At 51.4% G+C, this 20,860-nt stretch overlaps 1 protein-coding gene across 5 annotated transcripts in view; it reads right to left on the reverse strand.

Annotated features, from left to right (window-relative positions):
* NCOA3 (nuclear receptor coactivator 3) overlaps positions 1–20,860 on the reverse strand; it is a 551,775-nt gene that overhangs the window by 53,024 nt on the left and 477,891 nt on the right. For all 5 annotated transcript variants that reach the window (XM_078651867.1, XM_078651866.1, XM_078651869.1 and 2 more), the window contains one exon: positions 12,556–12,730. In XM_078651867.1, the coding sequence (XP_078507993.1) occupies positions 12,556–12,730 (175 nt within the window). The remainder of the gene's footprint in view (positions 1–12,555; positions 12,731–20,860) is intronic.

Here is a 20,860-nt window from a genome sequence, read left to right on the forward strand (position 1 = left end):
TTCAGCGACTAGAACGTAGCCCTAGTGATCTAATGTTACTATGCATGGCCATAAAGAGAAAAGTTACTACCACGAGTTAAAGGGTAGAATGAAAAATTAACATATGACTCTAAAAATCTGTGTAAATATCTGACTCGCTCGCATGTATCTCACGCGGTAATTAGAGGTTGAAAAGCATGTTTATACCTTGTGAGAAAAAGGTATAATTTCTCTTTTACCCTACTAATTTGGTGCTAACAGCGTTATGGCGTGTGACGTGTTTCACCCAGATTCCTTGTACAGTGTCACTCCCTCCGGGGAGGTGATGTGTACAAATTGCTGTGAGGCCCAGACTCGGACCTCATTCCAAACCATCATGCTTGTGATAGGATAATACAGACTATTGGACAGAACACCCAGCAAGGTGAATAGATGCAAAGACAAGTGGGTGTGTCCACAAGCCAGCATGTATTAAAGCCGGCATGTATTAAAAATGAATGTCAATATTGCCTGAGCGTCTCAGTGTTGGGACGTGAGCAAGATTTTTAGCATATTCTTACCCGGGTAGGGGTCAGGTCCTATGTACGGATAGGTTTGTGATTCGCGAACCATTCCATCACACAGCTGCATGGGCTCACCGCACCTGCCAGAAGGTACTATGGGTGCATAGGGGCCTCATCTAAAACTGAAAGGCAGGCCCTTTGAATGGAGTTGTCTCAGAAGGCAGTATTAGTTTATTTTCTAGGTCATTTTGACCTGTGCAGCCCTCAGGCGACCTGCAGGTGGCTGGATGTGCCTGAGGCTTGTCACAGTTGCTTGCACGGGGAGGAGGGACATTGGTCTTCTTTTGTAATATACAATATAGTAACCTATTTTTCTATAACCCTATGTGGAGTCTTTTTTGTTGTATTCACTCATTGCGTTACTGTTGCTGAGCCAAGCTACCAGAGGGTGAGCACAGGTTCTCTGGTGTGCATCGGACAGACCTGGACTAGAGTGGTGGGTTCTGTCTCGCTTAGGTGCACATTCTGGCAAACCAGAAACCCCTTTCTAGCAAAAGCATATATGCAAGTATTTTGATTTACTGAGAACGAAAATGCTGTATTCCGTAACAAGTTGACAGATTATGCCAAACACAGACTTGGTGGTAACACACAAAAAATACTAGAAGGGGTAGTAGGAAAGCAGAAATGACCAAATTATATTACAGTGGAAAAACGGAAACCAGAAATAAGCTATGAAATATACATATTACACTTTGTGGGAGAGGTAACTAGGTAAAGAGTTTAGGCAAGGCTATTAAGAATGAAACCATGATGGGGCTGTTGCTCCGGCAGGCTGCCTTTTAACTTTACATAGCATCATGCCGAAGGACAACGAAAACAGCTTCGGGGGTAGGGGGGTATAGCTTGAGTAGTACAGCTGGCCCACGGACAAAGCCGCATGCTGATGTGGACCGGCCTAGTGGAGGGAACTAGGCCTCAGATGGCGGGAGGCACTGCCTGGTCCACAGGGGAACCTTTACCAGAGCGGGGGAATGAAGACTGACAGCGAGGGCTGTGCTGATGAGGAGCAGCAGTGGACCTAGCCAAGCAGAACATGGATGCCATCTGTAAGCGGGAAATGGGTAAGAGGTCCATGCAGGCTGAAGCGTGCAGGCAATATATGGCGTTGTATGGGAAGTATCCCAGAGGGACTCTGGCACAACGGCCCCAGCATCTTCAGGCACCAGTGAAGACCAGAACAAAACCCCGAGCAGTGAGAACACATTGGCTGGCCCCCTGGCCCACAGGCTGAGAAGACACCTGCTAGCTGACAGAGCACGGTGGACACTACCTGGGGCCTGTGAAGACGTCCTGCGGGGGAAGAGGTATCTCTGGGACCTGCACTGCTTTGTCGTCCTGTGGGGCTGAACTAAAAACACTGCTCTAGGGAAAGAAAGGTTGGCCAATGTTGGAAGTGTAAGCAATTTCCCATACCGCTGTTGTACAGTACCCTGCTGCCAAGATAAGGGGAGGGGGTCCTGCTGCTGATATTCTTGCGAACGCCACTTTGCATGTAAAAACCTCTCCCAGGACCGGTCCTACTGCGGTAAGGAAGAGATGTGCCTCCCTAAGGTTTTGTGACTGCATTAAGTGAATGACACCTGTGAGCAGCGTTTGGAGATCGCAGCGGTAGGTGCTCTTCATGCCCCCCAAGGCGAGGAAATCTTCCCGCTGTGGATTCCTAGCCTACCTTGACGCATACCGGCCACAACCGGCAGCATCTGACTATACGGCCTCTGACCCCAAAATGGCGCTGACCTCTTGGACAGCCTTTGCACGTTCAAAACTGAAATCAGCTATCAACTGTGGTAAGACCTCACCAGTGGACTAGCTGATTTCCTCCCTGACCTAGGCACTAAAATAACCGAGCTGTGCATGGTGTGGACTTGGTGGGACAGACACCGGGAGACGGAGAAACGCCTCAAAACTATCATGGCAGATCAGACCACTGCAGCAGAAAGATGCCCCATACTAGAAACATAATTAAGGGGAGCCACTGATAAATTGGAAGATCGAGAAATGCTCAAGAAGCGAGAACCTACGGCTCAGAGGACTGAGTGAGGAGATCCTGGATACAAACCTCGAACCCTTCATGGTGGGAAAGCTCTCCTCCTGCTAAGCGATAACCACCTAGAAACACAGAATAGACAAAGTGCACTGAGTGGGACTCAGAAAGCCATCCACGTTATAGAAACCCAGATATGTACTTAAATTCCACAACTTCTCTTAAAAGGAGGATGTTTTGCAAGAAGCCAAAAGAGGGGGGCAATGCGCTTCAATGAGCATTCCTGTTGAGTCTTTCAGGACTTTTCCTAGCTGGTGCTGCAGTGACGAGCCAAGTTCCAAGTGATAACCCAAAAGCTCAAGGCTGATGGCATTAGATACAGATTTACACAGTATTGACTTCTCCTTTAAATTGGGTGACCAAGAAGACAAAGCCATGAAGGTACACACAGGAGTGGCCCTGTTAGGTCTGCCACCAGATCCCCCTCCACACAAGAGTTTAGATCCAACCACGGAGCCAAAATGGAAATCTCCAGCATAAGAGCGTTCAAGGCAGCCCTCAGGAATGACCCTCAAGATCAGCGGAAGAGGTAGGGGACAGGGAGCTTCCCAAGAGAGAACAGATAAGTGGACTATCAAAACTGCCCCAGGGAATCAAGAACGGCTGTGGTTTCACGATGGGCCGTGGTGCCTCCCAAAATACTCCAGAACCGCCCGCAACGGACGGGCTACCCTCAACGCCATACCCCAATGCAGGCGCTAATCTCCTGGGACACCTGGCGCTGACAGACCAGGGTTCACTATAGAACAGCCTACCACCCAATCGGCGGGGCTGGTCTTTGCGGCCTAGCTCCCACCCCTATTGATACTCATACATGAAAGAATGTGACTGAGCCTTGTAGGACCAGGGGAGGAGGGATCAGTACATTTCTCGCTGGCAGACTAGCTGCTACCAGGCAGGCCGGAAAAAAAAAAAAGGCCTAGGGGTTGGTCTCCCTGCCCCCCAACCCGGTGTTGCAGACTTTAACTGATGCCCTTGCACACCAACCTCCGGGAGGCTCACAGTCCTCCCCTAACTCTTACCCGCTAGAGTAGTTCTTGTTTTATGGCTCGTTTTTAGCTTGGGCATGTTGTAGGTTTTATGAGAGGGAGGAAACAAGGTAGTGTAGTTTACATTACGTCCGAACCAGCAAGTCGGAAAAAACAACTCCTTCCTGGTAAACTTGTTTCCATTAACACACAGGACTGAACTCTACTAATAAAGGGGGGGGGGCATATGGCGAGTGATACGCAGTGCAAACCTTTACTAGGTCTGCTTTTAGGAGACGCATCTCTTGCGGAGGGATCAGAGAAAACTCAGGCACACCACATACCAGACGGCGTACTACTCATTCGCAAAGTCTACACATCGGGGAGTGGCGATTTAGCTTAAAGCACAAGTAACTTACCTTCAGTAACGATATATCTGTAAGAAACATTAGTTAGTGTTAGGTTCCTTAGCTTAGAATATCCCCAGGCGTCTGACTGGATCCGGAAAGTTTTCGTCCACAGTACCCCTGCGTGTCGGTAGGCGTCGTCTTGGGGCTCCGCATCAGTCGTCAGTGTGATCACAGGGATGATGTCGCTGGAGTACTTAGACACCGCCCTCGCGCACTGATGTCAGTTCTGTACATAGCTTACCGCGCCAGGAATGCAGAGCCATGCAAGAAACAGACACTAGTGCCATGAAACAATGGCCCAGACAGGTAAAGTCCTTAACCCTAGATATGGTTTTGCAGACGGGGAGGATGGGTGGGGCGGTAAGGAATCTAACACTAACTAATGTTTTTTTACAGATATATTGTTACTGAAGGTAAGTAACTTGTCTATCAGAAAGAAACACGTTTGTGTTAGATTCCTCACCTTAGACTAGATACCCCAGCAATACAAACCCCGGTGGTGGGTCTGCGAACCAAAATCACACCAGAAAGTCCTGGAGAAATGAACGGCCAAAGAAGCCGTCTCTCCGGACTTGGTTGTCCGGGCAGTAATACTTGGCAAACGTGTGCAGCGAGGCCCACGTAGCTGCCTGACAAATGTCCTGCAAAGGGACACCCCATCCTAAGGCAGTAGTAGCCGCGGCCCGAGTGGAATGGGTGCGCAGCCCCTCAGGAGGTTCCTTTTTAGCCCAGGAATAACAGATCTTGAGGCACAAAACGACCCACCGAGAGCTGGTCCGCTTGTGCACCACCCGTCCCTTCTTAGCGCCCACTTAGCCAACAAAGAGTTGGTCGCCCACCCGGAACTGTTTTGTGCCGTTCAGGTAAAAAGAGCGTGCATGTTTTGGGTCCGGACGGTGGAGCCTCTCTTCCTCTTTCGAGGGATGCAGAGGTGGAAAGAAGGTGGGGAAGGTAATGGTCTTGTTACAGGGATTCTACTCAGACACAGAACTGTGCATAGAGACTCAGGACCTCAGTGAATTAGGGTGTGCCAAAACTCACCTTAGTACCCAAAATCCCCTACCAGACTAGCAATCAGTGTCACATTAGCTCTTCATCCTAGAGCAAAGAAACCAATGATTAGACAACCTAGAACATGCGACTTAGGACCATCTCACGAATGGTGGGAAGTGAGAACTCTTTTGTCATACGTTCATACCAGTCCACAACAGGAGTAAAATAGAGACACGGTAAGGTTAAAATGTTTATTTTAACGACATGATCTCAAGCTATGTATTTTAATCAACATAAGCATACATATGATTAAGAATAATACGGTCAGCATGGTTACAATTCCATAAAATACAAAAGGAGGAATCATATTACAATGATAGTACAAACAGGTGATAAAAGCGCCTATTTGAAGCACCATCCCTATCTAGGAACCATGTATTATAAAACTATAGAAGGTTATCTTGAGCTTTCTTAGGGGGCCTTCATTTACCTGTCCGCTCAGTAAGTGCAAATTACATCAGGATTGGTTAGTCTCTCTGCATGCCTGGAATCTTCCAAGTGTGTTCAATTCTGGCAAGTGTGCTATGATAAAGGCACCAGAATCGTACTCGGCTTTCAGCTGCCAAATTGTTGTGTCTAGTATGTGTTACACGGACACGCCGATAAACAGGCTCGCACGTTATGATAACCTTGGCGGCTCAGCAATCACTGTACACACTGGGGCCACGATGTATGTCTAGAGATGTCGAAAAACAAACCTTTTCTCATGTATAGACCTTCGTGAAAGCTAACTCTGCAAAAACAGCTAAGCAGTATTGTGTGCAAAAAAGTAGCAAAAGGTAAAATGGCATTTAAACTCCTAATAAGCCATGCTAACTTAACATGCACGCAGAGAGAGGCCCATAAACCACACTACAGTCTGGCCGATGTGAAAGGCAGTAACCTCCTTGGGTAGAAAAGAAGGACGAGTCCTCAGAACAACCTTGTCCGGATGGACAGAGGGGAAAGGAGACTTAGAAGAAAAGGCCTGGAGCGCACTCACTCTTCTGGCAGAGGTGATGGCAACCTGGAAAGCAGTCTTGAGTCAGAAGACGTAAAGGACAGTTATGGAGCGGCTCAAAAGGAGCACACATCAGAAATGTAAGAACAAGGTTCAAGTCCCACTGAAACATCACAAACGGAACATGAGGGAATGTGTGTGTGATGCCCTTCAGAAAACGATTCACAATAGGGGACTTGAACAAAGAAGGTTGATCAGGCAGCCTTGGAAGGGCTGAAAGGGCAGAAAGGTAGCCCTTGACAGTGCCCAGAGCAGAGCCCTGCTGGGCGAGAGAAAGAAGGAAGAGAAGAACCTCAGAAAGAGGGGCAGAAAGTGGATCCACATCCTTTGCTGTGCACCATGCCACAAATCTATTCCACCTGCAGGCGTATACCGATTTTGTGGAGGGACGCCTGGCTGCCAGAATGACATTACAGACTTCAGGAGGCAAGTCAAATGGTCTCAACTGTCGCCGCTCAATCTCCAAGCATGGAGGTGGAGACTGGGCAGGTTCGGGTGGAGGACCGTCCCCTGCTGCTGCGACAGAAGGTCCTCCTGAAGAGGCAGACGAACCGTGGGATCGACTGACATACTGAGTAGCTCTGGATACCAGTACCTTCGTGCCCAGTCCGGAGCCACAAGGATGACTTGGGCCCAGTCGCGCTTGATCTTCTTCAGCACTCTGGGCAGAAGTGGTATAGGCGGAAAGGCGTACAACAGACCGCAACTCCACTCGCGACGAAAAGCATCTCCGAGCGAGTGCCGCCTTGGAAATTCCAACGCGCAGAACTGATGACATTGCGCGTTCTCTTCTGTGGCGAATAGATCTAACCAAGGCTCTCCCCACTCCTGAAAGAGGCCTTGCGCCACGTCAGAGTTCAGACGCCATTCGTGATCCATCATGCACCGACGGCTGAGTTCGTCCGCCCTGGCGTTCAGAGAATCTGCCAGGTGTTGAACCACCAGGGTCACGCCTTGATGTTCCAGCCACTGCCAGAGGCGCAGAGCCTCCTGGCAAAGGGTCCACGACCCCACCCCGCCCTGTTTGTTGCAGTACCACATGGCGGTGGTGTTGTCCGTGAACACCTGCACTACACTCCCCCGGACAGAGGGGAGGAATGCCTTCAGTGCTAGACGAATCGCCTGCAGCTCCAAAAGGTTGATATGGAGCCGGGACTCCGCCAGAGACCAGAGGCCTCTGATCTCCGCCTCTCCCATGTGGCCCCCCCAGACCTGGAGGGACGCGTCCGGCACAACTACGTGCTCCAGTTGGGGAAGGGAGAGGGATCTGCCGCTGACCCAATCGCGGTCCGTGAGCCACCACAGCAGCTGTCTCGCAGTGCCCTCCGAGATCAGGACATGGTCGGAGAGGTTGCTCTGATGCTGGACCCACTGAAACTTCAGGTCCCACTGCAGAGCCCGCATCCGCCACCGGGCGTGATGCACCAGAAGGATGCAGGAGGCCATCAGCCCCAGAAGCCGCAGCGTCAACCTGACCGAGATCCAGGATAAAGGCTGAAAGAGTGGAATCAGAGCCTGAATATCCTGAACCCGCTGTTCGGGTGGATAAACCCAAAACTGCTCCGATGAAGAGGAGCTTCTGAGAGGGGCACGGGTGTGACTTCGGCACATTGATGGAGAAGCCCAGTTGGTGCAGGAGTTCTGCCGTCGTCTGGAGGTGGCTGACGACTGTCTGGGGCGAGCCCGCCTTCAACAACCAGTCGTCGAGGTAGGGGAAGACTGAAACCCCTAACCTGCGCAGATGAGCTGCGACCACCGCCATCACCTTTGTGAACACCCATGGGGCGCTGGTAAGGCTGAAGGGGAGCACGGTAAACAGAGTGCTCGTGGCCAACCGTGAACCGCAGGTAGCGCCGGTGGGCCGGCAGGACGGTGAAGTGGAAATAAACGTCCTGCAAGTTCAACGCTACCATACAGTCTCCTGGGTCCAGGGCAGCTAAGACCTGAGCCAGTGTCAGCATTTTGAACTTCTCCTTCCGGAGGAAGCCGTTGACATTCCGTAGGTCCAAGATAGGGCGTAGGCCCCCTTTGCCCTTCTTGGGTACCAGAAAGTAGTGGGAGTAGCAACCACACCCTACTTCTGGCCCAGGAATGCGCTCGATGGCCCCCTTGGCCAAGAGGGCCGTAACTTCCTCCTGTAGAAGTCGCAAATGATCCCCCGATACACAGTGGTTCTGTGGTGGCATGGCTGGAGGAGTCGCCTCAAAGGGGAGGGAGTAGCCCCTTCGGACGATTTGCCCCACCGACCTGTCCGATGTGACAGTGCGCCAGTGGAGGAGGTGATGGCGAACCCTGCCCCCCACTGGCGACACATGGGCCTGAAAGCACGGACTAGGATGGTTTCGAGGCGGATGCTGTGGGGGAAGGTGTGGACTGTCCTCGTCGTTGTCCCCGACCGCCGCCACGGCGGTTTCCACGTCCGCCACCGCGTTGAGTATTACTCTGCGGTGCGTGGCTGGCAGCACGTGTGGGTACACCCCTTCCTTGGCCACGAAAGGAGCGAAAGGCACCCGTTTGCTGGCGCGGGGCCGAAAGGCCCAAGGACTTGGCCGTAGCCATGGAGTCCTTAAAGCGCTCAAACGCATGGTCTGCCTTGTCGCCAAAAAGGCGACGGCCATCAAACGGCATGTCCATGAGTGTGCTCTGGACATCAGCCGAGAAGTTGGCGGACCTCAACCAGGCATGGCGACGAATCGCCACAGTCGTTGCCATCGCTCTGCCCAGTGAGTCAGTGGTATCCAGTCCACAACGAATAGAATAACGTGCCGCATCTCGGCCTTCCACAATGGCTTGGCCGAGTTTAGCCCGTACCTCCAACGGGCATTCTGGCAGCACTTCCGCGACCGTGTCCCACAGGGAGTGGGTGTAGCGGCCCAAGAGGCAGGGGGTGTTGGAAGACCGCAGTTCCAGACTTAGGGAGGAGAATACCTTCTTGCCGTATTGCTCATACCTCTTGGATTCCCTGTCAGGCAGAGCCGACGGGAACGCGGTCTGGGAATTGAAGGCCTGAATCACCAGGCTCTCAGGGGTGGGGTGGGTGGACAGGAAACAAGGGTCGCCCGGGGCCGGGCGGTGGCATCTGGCCACGTTCCTATCTACAGGCGAACCTGTAGTGGGCCTGGACCAAGTGCCCAAAAGAACGTCGGACAAGGCCTTATTAAACGGCAGCAGAGGCTCAGCCGAGCTTGACTGCGGTTTAAGGACCTCAGTGAGGAGGTTAGGACCTCAGTGAGGTTAGTCCTCACGTCCGTGACGGGGAGTTCAAGGCCCAAGGCCATGGCCGCCCGCGTCAGCACCACACTAAGTAAGCCCCTCCTCCGTAGCCACGGTAGGAGGTGAGACAAAACCAGTGTCTGGCGAAGTGTCCAGACCGCTGGCATCCCCAAATCCACCTGTCCAGTCCTCCTGGGACTGACACTCCTGTGTCAGTGGGTCCTCAGTCCCCTCCCAATACTCATCACCCATCTCCTGGTACTCAGGAGTGTCAAATGATGGGGCTGGCTCATGAAAGATGAAGTCTCCGAACGGCGTCGAAGACAGCGCCGGGGATGACACCTGAGAGACCGGCGCCGGGGAGGTCGTTAGGTCCACCGGCGTGACCCGGATCTGGAACCGGATCCAGTGGGGGCCTGCGGCGCCGGGCCCGAAGGCGCCGGCGGCGCCGAGGTCGAAGCACCCAACGGCGTCGGGGCCGGAGCCCCGACCCGCTAGGGCCGGAGCCCCGACCCGCTAGGGCCCCCAGACGGGTCCGCTGGGCCCGAAGGCGCCGCGGAGCCCGTCGGAGAAGAGAGGGACTTCATGGCCATGAGGAACCGCTCGATCTCCTCCGGTGTCGTGCGCGGCCCAGGGACCGGAGGGTATGGGGCCAGACGTGACGACTCCCACGGAGCCGCGTGGGCGGTGCCACCTGAACCCCCGGCCGCGTCGAGCGAGCGTCGGGGGGAATTGGAAGAGCGATGACGTCTGTACGACTTCTTGTGCTTACCTCACGACTTCGACCCTGAGGAGTGATGATGGCTCCGCTCCCGCGACCGCTCACTCGACCTCCGTCCGGACCGGGACCTCTCTCGGCGTGGGGCCGACTGCCGGAGTTCGAGTCGCTTGCGGGACCGCTCCCGCCTAGCCTTCGAAGTCGGGGCCCGGCAGTTCAAACAGGTCTTGACTCCGTGGTCGACGCCGAGACAGTGGAGACACCGACGGTGAGGGTCGTTGACCGACATCAGTCGGTCGCAATCCTCACAGGGCTTAAAACCTGGCAACCTACCGGCAACGTTCGGAGTCGAAGACTCGAAAAAGAATGATCACTAGAGATCAAAAAAGTTTAGTCAAAAAAGACCAACGCACCACTTTTTCCGGGTCTGCGCTGCTGGCGCGGAAAAAAGAAGAACTGACGTCATCACACGGAGGCGGCGTCTGAGTACTCAGACGACGTCATCAATGCGCCCACGACGCCGACGGACGCGGAGCCGCAGACGCCTACCGACGCGCAAGGGTACTGCTACGCAAAAATTTCCGGATTCAGTCTGACGCCTGGGGATATTCTAAGGTAAGGAATCTATCACTAACGTGTCTCTTTCAGATCTACATTTTAACCTGATGGATTGGCTGTTGAAAAAGGGGTAAGCTTGGCTATATATAACCAACAGCTAGAACATTTCTCACAACTCATTTGTATTTTCAGCCTTCTAGTGGAAGGAAAGGGACCATTTCCCATCAATTCTATTTGTCGTCACTTACCATGGGGGTTGTTTGAAGGCAGGTCAGAATGGTCTGCAATTCCACATTCTCCTTCATACCAAAAGTCCAATTTCTTAAAAGGAACCAAATAAAAACACCTGGAAATTCCCACAAGCAGCTAATTGTTGTTGCAGAGAAATTAGCAATATTTATAAATCGCCCTTGAGTGTTGAGGTCTGTGTAATATAGCAAAGCTGCACAATGATATTCAGTCTACTCTACCACAACTGCCCGAGGAATGCTGTAAGTTTTCAACAGTCACCAACGGCAGATGCAGCTGATTGCCCACAGTTCTTAGTAACATGTAGTCATTCAGGGATCACTACTGTTTCTTAGAGCTGTCATTGACATTCACTACTATTATCCAATGTAATGGTACTCCATTTACTGAACTCTGAAGGATGGAAGGCAGTGTCTGTTTTATGGGCTTTAGGGTTTAACTCACTGAGCCATTCACCTAACCCAAGGATGACATGGACAACTTTTCACACCAATTAACAAGGGAGGAAAGCAGAAGAACCTCTTCAACAGGCTTCATAAGTGCAATTATTAAGAGAAACAACCCTAAATACTATACAGAAAAGTTCCAAGACTTCTGTGCACTTGAGGCATTAAGAATGTCTGCTTGAATCCTACAGCTGTCACAGGTCACCGCAACTTACCCTAAGCATTTTCCGAAGCAAGGTTCATCCCTGGATCAGACTAATATATTTGCAGTAACGTAAGCAATCTACATCGTCCATAAACAGATCGTAAAGGGCAATGCTTTACTGAGGGAGCCTTGGCTTGTGGGTTTCTACCTTCTAGCCAAGCCTCGCTAGAGGTCTCATGCTAGGATGTTCCCTTAACAAGACACCTCTCCTACTTACTTGTCGAGAGGCTGAGGGTGATGCTTGTGTTTAGAGAACAACATTCCTTTTAGTAGGATATCGCACAAAAAGACCCAGAAGCAAGGAGAGAATCTTGTGGTTCTCCCTTCTTAAGAATGACAAAGCCACTGGAATGCAAAGAATGGACCTATGCCATAGAAGGAAGACAAATTAGTAGTGAAGTGTACTGTAGGTGTGTGACAGGACAGGAGACCGTGATACGGTGGCAATTCTGCTGGGCTCAGGAAGCCTACAGGAGGGGTGTGTGTGTGTGTTTGTCAGTAACGGGAGGTGATGCGAAATCACATGCTTTTGGCTGCCACACCCATGTCCTCACAGAACAGCAATCACTTGACATAATGGAGCAATGGAGTCAGATACAATTACAGAATAGTAAGCAAACACATGCACGATAAAACAGTCTTCCTAAGAGGTCTTCCTGTCCATTTGGAAATCAATCTTACTGGATGTGCACTCAGATACAGCATATGCAAAAGGAATGTCTTATAAGCTGATCTACACTGAGAATGATACAGGCAACAAAGGCAGTAGCTGAAGGGGCTGATCAATCATACATTATGTATGCTGTCCTCTTGTCGAAAACATGCGAATGACACTCCCATCAAGCAATTGCTGAAGGAAGAGGAATTAAAGGGCTCTATATGTATTATTATTTTTTTAATTATGCATGCTTTTCAAAACACTTCCGAAAAAACAAAATCAGAGCATGGAGAATCAATGCGAGAAATTCATTAGTAGGCATTATCCATGTTGACATATTGGGGCACAATTTACTTAAATAGAAAAGGTTTTAATTCAACCCACATAGTTTATGTTTAACAAGTTACACATTAATGGAGGGACAGGTAAAAAACAATAGCATAAGTATTTGAAAAGAGTGAACATCAAATCAAATAAAAAGTATTTACCCAGCTCTTGTTAAATTTCCCGAAGGCCAGCCCTTCATTTCAGGGGACTGATACATTGCAGCAGACTGTGGATGCTGCATCATGGGATTCTGAGTAGGCCCAATTCGTGATGCCATAATTTGATTAGGAGGGCTTGATACTCTACCAAAACTGGGATCTGGTTGTTGAGTCATCCCTTAATAAGAAGAAAACAGATAAGTATATTTGACTGTAATGTATTAGGTTTTAAACAGTAACTATGCCATGGCTAAGTACAGCTGCCTTCGAACTTCGGCACACATCTGAAATTTAGCATGCAAAGCATCAAAACCTGATTAAAATCTATCTTACAATGCTCCTTTAATTTATAATGAAGTTAAGAATAGCAATTTATCTAAGGTTTCGCTCACACAATGCAAATGAATTGTTTAAAGCAACAACTGCTTGCCTCACCATTTTCATGCAATATCAAAATCTAATAATTTACTTTCTGACTTTCAAACACCACGTTCAAAAGAACCTAGCATTGTACAATAGAACAAGCAACACTTAAACATACATGCTTGAAACATAACAATTTGGATCTTGTGCAATGTTATAGATTGTGGACAGTACGCAGTTTACACATCCTAAAGTCTTTGGAGCCGCAAGAACTGCATAAAGTGAAAGACTTCAACTTTGCAAATGCCGTTATCTGATATATCAAAATGAGATCATGCAAGGAGTCCAGGGGTTTCCTAATGAGTGGATAGGGGCTTGTTCTAGAAATCCCGAGGTGCTCTTATTGGCAGTTGTGTGGCTGAGCAGTCTGCAGGGAGGGACTGAGGGGTCAATCCAATGAAAGCAATGTGGAGCTTCAGGTCTTGAGATGTTGGGGGACGTGAGGACACCTTTGGTCCTCTTCTCCTCCGGCCCGGGGCATCTGGATCCAAAGGGGCTTTGGGGTGTCCGGTTTCTTCGTCCGGCAACACTCGCAGTTGCACACAGACTGGAGGCGGCGTCATAGTTCATGAAGGGTCAATCCACAGTGTACTCTGTCCCTTGAGGTCTTGGGGACCAATCTGACACTGTTGGCCCATTTCCACCCAGGCTGAGGAAATCTGGTGCAGTTGTGCATAGCAGCATCGGGTTGTGGCGGTTCCAGAGTCCTCACAATTCTTCTTTTGGTGTCTGCAGGAGACCATTCTGCTGTCCCACAGGAGATCTTGGTTCCTGGGTGAAATGCTGGCAGGTCTCCCAGGATTTGGAATCTCAGCAGCTGCAGGACGTCGTCTTTTGGTGCAATCGAAGTCAGCCGACAGGGTTGACACAAGTTGCTGGGTCTTCAGATCTTGCTCTTTGCGACTTTTCATGTTGGTCTTCTTTCAGGTCGACAGGATCTGATTTTCTTGGGTCAGTGGCTTTCCTTAATACTGTATTTAGGGGTGTTAGGGTAGTAGCCAATGGGCAAATCCACTACTGGAAACAGGGTTGGTTTGTGAATCTGAAATGTTTGATACCAAACATCCCTATTTTATATGAAACCATCATCTAGTTGAGGAACTTGTTTTCACTAGTGTCCAGTGCATGTTTTTAAATGGGTTTCCAGTTCACTTGCACTGGCAGTAATGGAATTGACCCGCACAGGGACATATCTGCTCATGCAGATATGTTCTCGCGTGTAATATAAGGCACAGTGCCTTCAGGCTGAAAGGCCTGCCGTAGGGGGACTTACAAATACTACATGAAGTGTTAGGGGACATGCCACACAGGGATGTGTGCCCTATTGTGTTTTTACTTTTGTCAGAACAGGTTTCAAACAATTGATGCAGCTACCATTGGGAATGGAATGACATGCGGAGGCACATAATGGGAAAATGGTGTAATTAATTGTGCTACAGAAAGCAGTTGACACCGAGGAATACTCTTTCCAGGTTAAAACCAGATAAACACGTTACGGAAAGCGATTGGAAAAACTTGACTGCAAATAGTGATAAAAGAATGTCTGCAAGGGTGAAAACGGTGTCATGAGCAATTCAGAATTGTAGGATTTTTTTGACTTGGGACATGCAAGGGTTTGGATAATCGGGGTGTTTTAATATGGGTTGTTGTGTAAATTAATGCTTGTTGACATTGAACAGCTTTTGAGACATGAATTTGTAGTGTTTTACAGCAAAGTTATTTCAAATGATTAATGCAAGTTGCCGAGCTTGTTTAGTGCTTCAGAGGAGTCCTCATTGAAATGATGGTTGTTGTTAGAATTGGGGGTCTCTGGTTGGCGCAGGTTTGTACTTGCGACAAGCAGGGACCCTCTCCTCTAAGTCAGGGCAAAGGATTACTCCCAGAAATAACCCCTACTCGCCCTTTAGGTAGTGTGGCGCAAGCAGTCTAGGCTAAACTCTGGAGTACATAGGGTTAAACATTTGCAACATCACACACAATGACCATCAACCCACCACACAATGACACTAGACTGTATTTCTGTAAAAATATCTTCTTTATATATATCTTTAGATCAGGCTTGTAAATACAGTCTTTGCGTAGTTTAAGAAAATGGTTCCAGTTACTCTTTGATTATGCCACAGGTCTTTGTATCAGCGTTAAAAGAATTGTTCTGGTGCTTAAAAAGGGTTGCGGACTCTTCCCTAGTCCTGGTACGTTCCTCCAGCAAGAATTTCAATCAGCCAGGGCCTCTCTGTGCCAACGATCGGACCCGGTCTGCCCAATCTCACGCCTCTAGCGGGATCGGCGGCCGGGGAGTCACTGTCAGCCTGACGAGCGCGCTGCACGGCTGTCAGGGGAGAGAGCGGGGGCCCGGGGAGTGCTCACTGCGCGGCTCCGGGGAGTCGGCTGAAGCAGATGGCGGTGCGAGCGAGGTGGGACAGCGGCTCGCACCGCGGGACGGGAAACAGTACCTTTGTCTTTTGGAAGGGGTCGGGTGCAGGCCGGCTCGGTGGTCCACGTCGCGGTGTCTTCCTCCCGAGGTTGGAGCGAGCGGCGGCTCGGCTCTGGCTCGGAGGTTGGCGTTGCGGCGCGGGTCGGGTAGACGGCGACACACCTCAGGTCCTGGAAAAGGGGGGCAGAGCCCCGGGTAGCAGCGTGAGGCGCACACAAGCCTCTCAGGTCACAGCAGATACTTGGCTAAGTCCGTTCTTGCGGTGCTTCGCAGTTAGGCAGGCGGTAGGGACGGTGATTAGGCCAGCGAGGCTGGGCCTTTCGGTGTCACCTGGTGCCGGCCAGTTAGCAGATGCGGTGCTCGGCGGGACGGGGTGCCAAGGACCTCGTAGGAGGGGCGCAGGGATTCTTTCACGGCGCGCTCCTCTTTCCTTCAGCAGCTGTGTCGATCAGGTTGCTGGCTCACAGCAGCTCCTTCTTCCAGGGGGACAGGGTAGCGCCCACTGTTCCTGGGGCGCTGGTCAGGGGGCAAGTTCACAGCAAGCCCTTGGAGATCTTGGTAAAAGTTTTGGCACAAGGTGGATAAAAGCAAAGTCTTTCAGTCTTTCTTCTCCTGCTCTCCTTCAGCAGCAAGGCACCCACTACAGGCCAGTCTCTTGGGGTCAGAGTCAGTACTTCTCCTTGCAGCTTCCAGGGTCCTTCTCTTCAGGCAGAGCTTCTTCTTTGCGCAAACTGGATCTAATTTACAAGGAGCAGGGCTCCTTCTTTTATACACAGTTTCTTTTGTTCTCACTGGCCAGGGGGGCCTTTGCATAACTGCTCCAGTCCCTGAGCACTTGCGGTGGGTACTTCTGCTTCTGCATTCAGTGTGAGGGCAGGCACATCAGCCGCTCCCCAGGGGGCGGAGCCGGCATTGAGAGGGCAGGAGTGGCCTGAGTACTTTGTTGACAAGCTTCGGTCCTTCCTGGGCCAGGTGCAGGCTGAGTCATCAGTCGCTCCCCAGGAGGGCGGAGCCAGCATTGTGGAGGCAGAGCACAGCCTGATGCATCATTCAGGGGAAACTCCCACCACCCATTAAGGGGTCCTCCTGCTAATCACTACCTGTCAACTCCCAGCCCTGTCACTCACACACACCAGACAGTCAGATCCACATCCAAGCAGAGGCGGGCTGAAATGGTTAGGCAAGCAAATGCTAACTTTCTAAAAGTAGCATTTGCAAACACAGGATATTAAAATAAACTTTACTAAAAGAAGTATTTTATTATTCTGAGTTCAGGCATACTAAACATGAATTTCTACCATGTTCCCTGAGCCTGCTGGGATTATAGAGTGTAATAATTCCAGCAGCCCATCTGGCCTAGAAGGGAACAGGTAGCCTTACAATAGTGAAAAACGAATTTGGCAGTAATTCACTATTAGAACATGCCACACACATCAGGGCATGTTCTACCTTATCCTTACAATGCACCCTGCCCTCAGGCCTACCATAGGGGTGACTAATATGAAGTTTAAGGGAAGGTTTAGGGGCTGGCAAGTGTGTGCACTTGCCCAGCCAGGGTGACAGTACCAGACTGCACGCAGGTTCTGCAATGGCAGACCCTAGACACATTTTAAGGCTGCTTCTGTGGGTGGCGCAACCAGCGCTGCAGGCCCACTAGCAGTATTGGCATTCACGAGCCCTGGCACTCCTGGTGCACTTTACTAGGGACTAACAGTAAATCCAATGAACCAATCATGGACATCAATCATATGTACACTTTACAGTAGGGAGCACTTGCACTGCGGCACGGGTTGGCCGTGGCGCAGTGCCCTGAGTAGCAGACACCATCAAAACATTTGAGGCACAACAGCAAAAAGTGGAAGGGAAACTCACGCCAAGGTGCCAGGTCTAACACGTGTCCCCTCCAGCTGAAATGTGGGGAGGACTACCCTTCCCCAGGGAGTTCCTCATCACTAAGGCGGAAAAATCTGGACAGACCATCAGCGTTGGCGTGATCTGTGCCAGGGCGGTGTTCCACCGTGAAGTCCATACCCTGTAGGGAGATGGACCACCTCAACAGTTTTGGGTTCTCACCCCTCATTTGCATCAACCATCTGAGGGGCCTGTGGTCCGTCTGAACCCGGAAGTGAGACCCAAACAAGTAGGGTCTTAGCTTCTTCAGCGCCCAGACCACAGCAAATGCTTCTCGCTCTATTGCACTCCACCTACTTTCCCGTGGAAGTAACCTCCTACTGATGAAGGCTACGGGTTGGTCCCAGCCCTCCTCAGTCATCTGTGAGAGAACAGCCCCTACACCATGCTCTGAAGCGTCTGTTTGCACTATGAATTCCTTGGAGAAATCAGGAGCCAGGAGCACGGGCGCCGTGCACATGGCAGTCTTCAGGGTGTCAAAAGCCTTCTGACAGGTGTCAGTCCAAATCACATTCCTGGGCTGCTTCTTAGAAGTCAGTTCTGTCAAGGGGGTCACAATAGTGCCATAGCCCTTGACAAACCTCCTGTAATACCCAGTGAGCCCCAGGAAGGCTCTCACTGCAGTCTGGGTCTTGGGGGGTTCCCAAGCCAGGATGGTCTCAATTTTGGGTTGCAAGGGTGCCACCTTGCCACTCCCCACTTGGTGTCCCAAGTACACCACGGAGCCCTGCCCAATCTGACACTTGCTTGCCTTGATTGTGAGGCCTGCCTTGCGCAGCGCCATCAACACTTCCCAGAGGTGCTGCAGGTGTTCTGGCCAGGTGCCACTGAACACTGCGATGTCATCCAGGTAGGCGGCACTGAACTCATCCAGCCCAACCAACACCTGGTTGACCAACCTCTGAAAGGTGGCAGGGGCATTCTTCATCCCAAATGGCATCACCCGGAACTGGAAATGCCCATCTGGTGTGGAGAATGCTGACCTCTCCTTTGCCCCATCGGTTAAGGCGATCTGCCAGTACCCAGACGTTAAATCAAACGTGCTGAGGAACCGGGCAGCCCCTAGCCGATCAATGAGCTCATCAGCTCTGGGGATAGGGTGCGCGTCAGTCTTGGTGACTGAATTGAGTCCTCTGTAGTCCACACAGAACCGGAGTTCAGGTGTGGCTCCCGGCGCAGCAGCCTTTGGGACCAAGACCACGGGGCTGGACCAAGGACTGCTGGAAGACTCAACCACCCTAAGAGCAAGCATCTTGGAGACCTCCTCCTTGATGCAGGCCCGGACCCTGTCAGTTACCCTGTAAGCCTCATGCTTCACAGGTAAGCTGTCCCCTGTGTCCACATCATGGACGCACCAATCTGTGACACTAGGAACCAGGGAGAACAGGTCTGGAAACTGCCCCAGCAACTGGCGGCAGTCTTCCTGTTGCTCAGGGGTCAGGGTGGGTGAGAGGTTAACTCCATCCACTGACCCATCCTTCTCACAGGCCACTAAGAGGTCAGGAAGAGGCTCAGACTCCTCCTCCATTCCATCATCAGTGGCCAACAGCATGCCCACTTCGGACCTTTTCAAGTGGGGCTTGAGGCGGTTGACATGCAAGACCCTTAAAGGATTCCTGGGCGTCTTCATGTCCACCAAGTATGTCACTGAGCTCTTGCGCTCCACAACCTCAAATGGACCTGTCCACTTATCCTGAAGTGCACAGGGTTCCACTGGGGCCAAGACATACACCTCTTGACCAGGCTGAAGCTCTACCAGAGTGGCATTCTGGTCGTACCACCGCTTCATCTCCTCCTGGCTAGCTTCCAGATTTGCCTCAGCAAGTTGTCTGAAGCGCCTGGTTTGGTTTCTGAAGGCCAGCATGTAGCTATATACATTCTGGGGAGGTTTCCTGGGAGATTGCTCCCAGCCTTCCTTTACCAAACTCAGTGGTCCTCTCACGGGGTGACCATACAGCAGCTCAAAGGGGCTGAACCCAAGAGACTTCTGTGGCACCTCGCGGTATGCAAAGAGCAGGCATGGTAAGAGGACGTCCCACTTACGCCTCATTGGACCTTCCAGGCCCATGATCATGCCCTTCAGGGTTCGGTTGAATCTTTCAACCAACCCATTTCCTTGGGGATGGTAAGGTGTGGTGAACTTGTAGGTTACACCACACTCTTGCCAAAGGGACTTCATATACTTGGATATGAAGTTGGTCCCTCTGTCGCTCACCACCTCTAGAGGGAACCCCACTCTGGAGAAAATTCCCATTAGTGCACGCCCCACCACGGGGGCCGTCACTGTCCTCAGAGGGATGGCTTCAGGGTACCGGGTGGCATGATCCACCAAGACCAGGATGAACCTGTTGCCCATGGCTGTCTTGGGGTCCAGAGGCCCAACAATATCAATACCCACTCGTTGGAATGGCGTACTGACCACAGGGAAGGGTTGGAGGGGAGCCTTGTTCTTCCCTCCGCACTTCCCACTTGCCTGGCAAGTTGGACAGGTCCTACAATGAGCATCTGAGCTCTTGTGCATTTGGGGCCAGTAGAAGTGGGTGACAAGCCTGTCATAGGTCTTGTCCATCCCCAAATGTCCTGCTAAAGGCACATCATGAGCCAGTCCCAGTAGGAAGGCTCTGAACTTCTGGGGTACCACCAGCACACGGGCTGACCCAGGTTCAGCAGCCTTAGGCTCTGAGTACAGGAGGTCATTCTCCCAGTACACATAATGTGTTTTGGCCTGAACACCATTGGCCTGGTCTGCAGCCTGCTGCCGCATACCCACGAGAGAAGGGCATTCTTTCTGCTCCCTGCAGAATTCCTCCCTGGAGGGGCCTCCTTCTTGCTGCCAATGGGTCAGCTCAGGCAGGTCCCCCAGTTCGGCAATCTGTTCCCCAGTAGGCTCCAGGGCATCCCCCTCAAGGTCTGCTTCCTCCTGGACCGTGGGAACTTCAGGGGCCGGTTTCCCGCGCACCCTGCGCCTTCTCCCTAAGGCCGGTTCCTGGGCCTCTCCGTCAGGCCCCAGGACCTCTTGATCACCCCTACTGGCTGCCATTGACCGGGTGGTCACGCACGCCCAGTCAGGTAGACCCACCATCTTCAGGTGAGTCGTTTTCTCCACCTTTTCCCAAGGGGAGTCCTCCAAGTCATTCCCTAGCAAACAGTCAACAGGCATGGCTTTCCTCACACAGACCTGCAGAGTACCAGAGACCCCCCCCCACTCGAAGGGAACTTGAGCCATCGGACACTGACTCTCTGAATTGTCAGCGTTGACAACCCTACAGTAGGCATGGGGTACAACCTGCTCTTGAGACACCAGGTGATGCCTCACTGCAGTCACACTGGCTCCTGTGTCTCTAAGAGCCTCAGCTTTCTTACCATTGATGGTAACCACCTGCCCATATTTTTTAGTGTTAGAGGGCAGGTAGCTTGTAGGGACCATCTCACTGTCTCCTAGTGAGACTAGGGTCATCTGAACAGGATCTCCACCCCCCGGGACCATCACTTCTTCTCCTAAGTGAACACTGGTCACTTGTCGGGGCGGAGCACCAGTGG

This window comes from Lissotriton helveticus, chromosome 7 (genome assembly GCF_964261635.1).
Source record: "Lissotriton helveticus chromosome 7, aLisHel1.1, whole genome shotgun sequence".
Taxonomy (NCBI): Eukaryota; Metazoa; Chordata; class Amphibia; order Caudata; family Salamandridae; genus Lissotriton; species Lissotriton helveticus.